Source organism: Vanessa tameamea, chromosome 30 (genome assembly GCF_037043105.1).
Source record: "Vanessa tameamea isolate UH-Manoa-2023 chromosome 30, ilVanTame1 primary haplotype, whole genome shotgun sequence".
Taxonomy (NCBI): domain Eukaryota; kingdom Metazoa; phylum Arthropoda; class Insecta; order Lepidoptera; family Nymphalidae; genus Vanessa; species Vanessa tameamea.
Genome location: NC_087338.1, coordinates 612,837 through 621,271, shown reverse-complemented (window position 1 = coordinate 621,271; position 8,435 = coordinate 612,837). Strand labels below are relative to the sequence as shown.

General features: G+C 33.9%; 1 protein-coding gene and 1 non-coding gene across 2 annotated transcripts; one reads left to right on the top strand and one right to left on the bottom strand.

The window, feature by feature from the left end:
• Nucleotides 1-1,539: 1,539 nt before the first annotated feature.
• Nucleotides 1,540-1,732, bottom strand: LOC113391755 (U2 spliceosomal RNA). The gene has a single exon (XR_003368347.2). It is a non-coding gene; the product is annotated as a U2 spliceosomal RNA (small nuclear RNA).
• Nucleotides 1,733-3,718: 1,986 nt separating this feature from the next.
• LOC113391731 (cyclin-dependent kinase inhibitor 1C-like) lies at nt 3,719-6,695 on the top strand. Its single transcript, XM_026627791.2, has 2 exons — nt 3,719-3,831; nt 6,059-6,695. Exons 1-2 carry the CDS (start codon nt 3,787-3,789, stop codon nt 6,545-6,547), a joined length of 534 nt encoding a protein of 177 aa, XP_026483576.2. The 5' UTR covers nt 3,719-3,786; the 3' UTR covers nt 6,548-6,695.
• Nucleotides 6,696-8,435: the final 1,740 nt, after the last annotated feature.

Here is an 8,435-nt window from a genome sequence, read left to right as displayed (position 1 = left end):
ATGTAATCTATTATAAGTAATTTTACTAAATACCTATCGAATTTAATTGTCAAGATTATCGCGTAATAATTACACGTATCGAAGTTAAGAAAAGATAACACAATTATGACGTCGAATTTGTAATGAATATTTAGTTGCATCATTGTAAATTGTTACAAATAATTTTAATAGATAAAATAGTACAGTAACGCCTTGTAAATATCTCTCTACTGGGCGAGTTATCTCTCCCGAAGTCTTGGATTGAAGCCCTGGATTAGGTCATTCATCTTCGTCACGGTTACTGCTAGTTTTTTAGTGAGTATTCCGGTGTACTAGAGTCGTCCTGGGCACAGGCAAGCCCCACATATCCCCCACTTCACGTGGGAGAAACGTAAAGCATTTTTCCAACGAGAGAAAAAAAGACCATTAATCTTAACTAATATTTACTTGTTGACTTCCAGGCAGGATATATTACATACTTATATAATTGTATTTAACTAACACGACTGTATTTTTAAACGTTGAAAAAGAGTAACTATTGAGTTTCTTGCCGGTTTTTCTCGGTAGAATCTCCATTCCGAACCGGTGGTAGCTTCACTTAATACAGTTGGTTAAATGACGATTCGAAAGTGCTCGTAAAAGTCAACTTGAATAAAGTATATTTTGATTGTGATATTATTATATTCTTAGTAGCACAAGCGTGTGCATTACTTAGATACAATAAGATGGCTAGTCTCCCGCAGAAAAGCTACCTACAGAAAAAAGGACCTGGGGTAACTATCTTCTGCCTTCTACTGAAGCCCCTATGACATAGGATCTTGCGTTCTTTTTGAGGTTGTAACTTCTTATCGGAGGGTAAACAGCTTCGTTACGTAACGCATTCGGTGGCGGTAGGCAGCCAATAATAAAACTAACAATGTAGACAAAATTCTTATGTACATATTCCAGAATTGTAACCAAAAATAAAATATTTTATCAATAAGTAACCTTTATCATATTAATAGACATTAAAATTAAAGTTATAACCTAAGCTAGTAAGTTTCTCTCAAGTTAAACAATTTCAATATTAAATAGTTCAACTTCATTAGTTATAAGTTATCACTTCTGTCGGGCGTCACGAGAAGAACTCGTTTATTTTTTACTGCAATATGCACGTAAGACATTAATGTACTAGACGATAAAAACTTTATTCGTCAAGATAAGATATACAAAGTTGTGTTGCATATCGATAGTCCACTATCGATAGACTATCGAAGGTGTTAGCCATTGTATCGATAGTCTATCGATAGTATTGTCAAGTATCAATACTATCGACAGTATTTATAGCTCCCCATCAGCAATTACTATCAGTAGTATTGAAAAAACCATTACTTTTAACCTAAACTATCGATAGTATCGCTGCTACCAATAGTATTGGTTACAGCGATACTATCGATAGTAGTAACGTAATCAATAGTATTGCTCACGGAGCTATCGATGGTACTATCGATATCCTCAATAGATATCGAGGGCAGCTCTATAGATAGATCTTTAACGCTGATAACCGAGCTTGTTTACAGTTTATTGTGGGCCGATCCCGGCGGCACTGCAATGCCGGGCCGACCCGTGACGGGAGTGGAGCGAGCCCCGAACATCCCGTCGTGGTACAAAAATCAGTTTAATATACTGGTCCCGCAGTGCGGGAACTTTCAGATATTAAGCTGAAAAGAACAGATACTACACTTTGATCTTAGCCAAAAGGCCGAGAAGCGATACCGGAACCCGACGCGCACGTGAACGTCATTCTCCGACAAAAAATCTAGCCAGCGCGATTCAGAATTCGCTATGAAATTTAGAGCGCCATCTATGGAAAGGAACGAATACTATGTGGCGCAAAGCTGCCAAAACGATTCAATTTGCGCCGTTAACTATATTAACAATTTAGAGATTATTGAATAAAAAGTTTAACAAAATATTGCTATATTGAAGAAAAGAATACTTGAATAGTAAGAAAATATAACGAACTCTTTTTAAACGGTTTTACAGAAATAAATAGAACCCGCAAGGCAAATAGATTTTTACAGCAAAATATGGTATATTAATTAAATTCAGAAATCGGCTAGGAATAATATATCATTACAAAATGTAATACAATATATTATGCATGTTTACGATTAAAAGATCTTCTTTTAACGCGTAACCCGAGATTAATTTTAAACATATTTAGCACCTGACATGTCATTGCCGAGTCTAGCTCGGAGGTAAAGCCGCGGGTTTTCTATTGTCTGTAGATGTGAGTCCGTTGGTTAACCGGTTTACATAATCTTAAGGTAAATCTTTATAAGTTTATACCTAAATATGATAAAATCGTAACTGTTCGAAATCTGTACAGGGAAGATATTTGAGAATAAATATTACTGGAACTATTTACTAACGCAATAGAACACATATATATGATTTCTAGAACTTTGGTCTGCTTCTCTGTTTACCCGATCGTTTGTTACCGCTAATCTCAAAAACGTCTTAACGGATTTCGATGCAGTTTTCACTGATGTACTGTAGTAACCTTGGGGTAACATATTATAGCGATTGATTTTTGCAATCGGGATGTTATGGAACCAGGGCTGATGAGGATAAAACCATTATAAAAGAGTTCCAGTTGTGTTACATCATCCCTTTGCATTTGAAAATGAATATAAATAGATACGGCGCAGATGATTTTATGTTTACAGCCTGGTTATTTCTCGTTCCTAAAAACTTTTCGTTTACTTTTAAGCAAGTCCAGTTTCCAGTGTACATTGCCAGCTCTATGTGGCTCTGTCGCGATTTCTCAGCTACAAAAAAATCTATGCTTTAATCCCCGACGCGACGGCACTACGTGTAATATCGTTTAATATACATTACGCAGGTAGAAAAATACATCATAACTTTTTTAAATTACAAGATTAAATTATAAAAGTAAAACTTTCAGTGGTTTGTGGTTTAATTTTTATCGATGGCGAAGCACACAAGTATGAAAATAATAAATCATAATCCATTTGGGAACTACAATGTCTTGCGTCTGTCGTACGCTAAGATACACCGATATGTCCACCTTATAATACCCCTACTTTTATTTTATTTATTTTAGGGAAACATACAGCATAGTATAACACATACAATTCATACCAAAAGACAAGTAATAAAAATAAAATATAACCAAAGTATATGAAATAAGGTTATCAAACATGAATTCCAAAATTAACAAAAAAAAAAAACAAAACAAATAAGCTCTAAATAATATTAATGAAAAATAGTGTTTTTTAAGACTCGTAAGAACTTAAACAGATTTACGTTAAATATGTCTACATTACTATAATATTTATTATAATTAGCACGTGCTCTTACCATAAAACGATTCTTGGAATAGTTAGTTTTTGAAGCTTAAAGTCACGCGAACTGAGTCGCGGTTACCAGCGCGTCTGTAATACATTAGGCGATTTAAATATTAATAAGGCGTCATTCTGAGCGTATGAAGTAAAAAGGGAGCGTTTTAGACGCCATCTTGGAAAGTACCAGAAATTTTATTTGAAACGTCCTATAGTCACTTGAGTTTTTTTTTTAAATATTCCATTAGTCTCAAACGAACGTGAGCTAAAACAATATTTATAAATTATAAAACAAATCGAAATGGAACATTACAAAATATATTTAGTTAATAATTACGAAATAAAAATTGTGTATTAATTAACGTTTAGTAATACTGTTAACAAATATAAAAGCGCTTGTTTCTGATAAGAAATACTTAATATAGGGTGAGGCATCACGGCGAAACAGACAGACATCGTTATGAAGACTACGATTAATGTTATTTTCGCATTCGCTTTACTGCAGGTGAGTTTAAATTGTTCTATTATGTTTAATTTTATTAAGAGTAACTACTGATTCTCTTGCCGGTTCTTCTCGGTAGAATCTACTTTCCGAACCGGTGGTGCCTTTAGTTTAACTTTTGTTAAATGACGATTCAAAAGTGCTTGTAAAAGCCTACTTGAATAAAGTATATTTTGATTTTATTTGATTTGAATAATGTACTATTACTGATGTTGTTTGTATGGTACAATATGTACAATATGTATGGTCTCTAAGGCAGCCACTGAAAATCAGTGTCTAAAGTGTAAACTTTGGGAGTCATTATTTGTTTTCCGGAGTTTCAACATAGAACCTTTTTTTTAGTGTTGGTATAGGGTGTCGTTTTTTAAGCAGGTTTTTTAAGCATTGTGTGTCAATTTAAATTACAATGGTCCTTAAATCGACTACAGTGGCGTAGGTACGACACGATGCTGAATTTGATCTACCAAGAGACCCTTTGGTTGTGTTATGTTACAGTACAACTACAGGCACAAATGACATAAAATCTTAGTTTCCATGATTAGAGGTACATTGGCGATGGTTACTTATTATTTCAGAGTCGATGTCTGTGAGTGGGTATGACCACTTACCATCAGGTTATCCATTTGTTAGCCTGCCTACCTATTTTATATAAATCATAGTAAAGACAAAGGTGCATATTAGTGTTGCATATAGTTATAGTTAAGCTTAACTATCGATAGTCCAAAACTATGGATACTATCATCTAGTATCAATAGTATCGCAGCTAACAATAGTATTGCTTAAAGAGAGCTATCGATATTATCGATAGTATTGTCGTAATCAATAGTTTTGCTCACGCAGAGCTATCGATACTATCGATAGTACTATCGATATCCTGAATAGTTTTCGAGGTCGACTATCGATAGTTCTGTAACGCTGGTGTATATCAGCATGATGTTTTTTCCTCGTCGCTGAGAACGAGAATTATAAAGATTTTCATCATAAATATCATCTTGGTAAAACGTAGGTTTAGAATTTATACGTTTTAAGGTAATTACTACAATAATTAAGTTTATCTACTTAATAATTATTTACAATAAGGCCTTAATTCAACAAACTATTTTAGTTGGTTGGTTTGACATAAATAATTTGGTACTAAATGCAAAAAAGACTAAATGTATTTTGTTTTCTCTGCCAAATATCAAATCAAATTCTTTTGCCGTCATTTTGAATAATGAAAGGCTTGAGTTTGTTGAGTCGACGGCCTTTCTGGGAATAACCCTTGACTCCAAACTTCAGTGGGGCACCCATTTGTATGCCCTAGCAGGGAAACTAAGTAGTGCCTTTTATGCAATAAAAACAAAAAGAAAACTCACGGACATAAGTACTGCTAGACTAGTTTATTTTAGTAATTTTCACAGTCTTATGTCATATGGAATGTTGTTATGGGGTAATGCAGCAGATATTGAAATAGTATTTATTCTGCAGAAAAGAGCTATCCGAACTGTTTACAATATTAGCTCTAGGACATCATTACGCGAAAAATTTAAAGAAATAGATGTATTAACGGCTGCTTCACAATATATTTATGATAATATAATGTTTATACAGAAGAATATACAAAAGTATTCCATAAAAGCTGATATATATACCATTAATACAAGAAATAAGAATAAACTTGTAATTATTATGAACGAAATTACCATTACCAGTTACGAAATTTAAAAAGTTTATTGAGACTAAATTAATAAATAAGTCTTATTATTATTCATTAAGAGTACTTTTTAGAAAAAAACGCCTGGATTTAGGCTCGGTTTCCAACACAGACCACTAATTATTGTAAAAAAACAGCATTGTAAATCTGTTTATTTGAAAAGAGCAATTATGCGAGTTTCTTGCCGTATCTTCTCGCTGGAGGCTGCTTTCCGAAAAATACTGCCAGTATTTTAATATTGACGATTCAAAAACGCTTCGTTGAGAAGTTTACTTGAATAAACTTGATTTGATTTGATTAGTTATAGATTAGTAATATAGATTACCTAATGAATCGGTATCTCCTAACGTTTGAAGACCAACATATATTAGCTTGTCTAATATTTTCTACCTACAATTTTAAAAGAAATATATCTATCATATTCGCATTTGAGCTGCGTGGTGGAGGTCCAGTGAGCAGTTCTATATCCTAGCAGCGGAATACAGGTTGATATTTTACTACTTTATATAAATCTATGTTTGATATCTATTGTTTCAGCAAGCATTTTCGCAATGCCTGCCAGCAGCCCCATACTGCCTGTCTCAACCAGCCATAGACCTGCTTCTGCCGCCTCTAGCCTTGCCCTTGCCATTAACGGCTCTACCAGCACCTCTTCCCTGCCCGGCAGCAGACCTGCCTTTGTTGGCTCCAGTGCTAGCGTCCACACTCTCAGCATCCCTGGCGGCTACTCTACCACCGTTACTAGAAGCGGCACTGCCGACTGTTTTGACGTCAGCTTTGGCGGCAGCAGGACCATTGTTGGGAGCTTTACAGTGCGGACCGATGCCAGCGTTGCCGTGTGGTCTCCCGGGGCCAGTAGCGTACGCTGCCCCTGCCTGTGCCCCTGCATGTGCCTGCGCTGCGCCAGCACCGATCCCCTGTTCTTACGCTTCCCCTCTCCCTACGTGCACTTGCCCTGCCGCTGCCCCTGCCCCTGCTCCTTTGTACTACGCCGCACCAGCCCCACCCACATGTTTATGTTTTTAAATCCCAATATATAATACGTTGAAAAATAATTAGTTTTTGGTTAATTTTTTATTTGTTTATTACAGAATTGTTTTGTAATTAATGTCCAAATATATTACGTATAGAAGATAAAAAAATATAAATTTTGAAATGAATAAAATTTTTGTATGTAATCTTTTTTTTTCATTCCTCTTGCAACTAATACATGTCTTAAAGCCTTTTTACACTCTTCGTATAATTTCATAAAAAACAGCTTGTAAAATATCTATAATGGCCACAAGATTAAAGGCTAAAACTGAAAAAATATATTAAAAGATTAAGGACGTTTCTTATATATAATGCTAAAGGACGAAACAGGTAACTTTTTATATGACGAAACAGGTAACATTTTAGACGACTTTAGGAATAAAAAGATCGCCACACGACCATTTAAAAAAAATTAAAAAGACGAATTAGACACCAAAAATGTTCCCGAGTTTCTTTTGTCGAATATTTTCAGGTATTTATTTACGAACCGTTAATTTTTTCTTAACCATTAATTAGTGCAAAGCTTCTATATTTTAATAAAGATTTTGACTTTCAAGATAAAAAAATATATAGTATTTTTTTATGTAGTAGGTAGACGTACCGACCACCAAATAAAATACTTAACAAGCTGGAGCATAATTGATCCTATTTTTGATGATGCATTGACAATTCAAAAAATGGTTTATCTGTATTTTAATTGTCTATGGGCGAAAGTTACCGCTAACCATAACGTTGCCTATTTACTCCTCTCTCCTTCCTAAAATCGAGGCAAGAATCTTGCATATTTCCTCTCTTTTAAAACAAATTTATTAATTATATGAATCTCTCTGGTCCGAATAAGTAGTATTCTGTAACAAGATATTCGAAACTCATTGCAGAATACGAGTGTGTAATATATCCAAATGTAATATGCGACATCGCCTTTAAAAATTATAAAATTTATAGAATATATTATGTAAAACGCATCTGTTTTGTAGAACTATCGATATTTGACCTCGAAAACTATTCAGGATATCGATAGTATCGTTTTGATCAATACTATATACCTACCCTACCTACCTACTAAATAACATATCTTGAAAAACTAAAACTATCGAAAAATTACTGGCTATCGATAATACAAACCTATCGATAGTTTTGGTTAAAAGTAATGGTTTTTGCAATACTATCGATATCGATATTATTAACACGTGACAGTACTATCGATCGCTAAAACCTTAACTATCGAGTCTATAGATATGCAACACTATAACGCATCACGTTAGCCAATTGACAATATTTCACGAGTGCAATACGCAATGAGTTCTTACAAAATCGCGCTGCGTCCGTCGTCTAAAAGCAAAGTGTTCGCTGAAAAACAATTTACAAATATTAGACATCAAAATAATTTGTAATAAAACAAATCGTGTATTTATTATTATTTAATAACTTTGGTTACAGAATTTAAAAATAAATTAAATTCTTAACAAGATAATATGATTGCAGCGTATGATTTCAAATGTTTTACGAGATAAAACTTTTAAAATAAAACGCTACGATACCCAAAACCGTTATTACTAAAATACTAAGGCACGAATAAGCCGAACATTTGCAACACTCGATTTTTTTTACAAAGACACATTACTAGCGGGCTCAGACAAAATTCATTCGGCCAAAATTTAAAAAAACTAAACAAACACATATTCACTTCAGTTTAAAAAAATATCTCTTCCGATATAATGTTTATTAATCAACTTGTCCACGGTTGATAATTTTAAAATTAAAAAAAAAAAACTTTTGACAAATGTATTTTGTTTAGGCCCGCTGAACGACCGAGCGATCAATTATATCACGCTTAGGTTGGTATCATTGTGGTCGTAGAAATAATAGTTCAAGACACGCA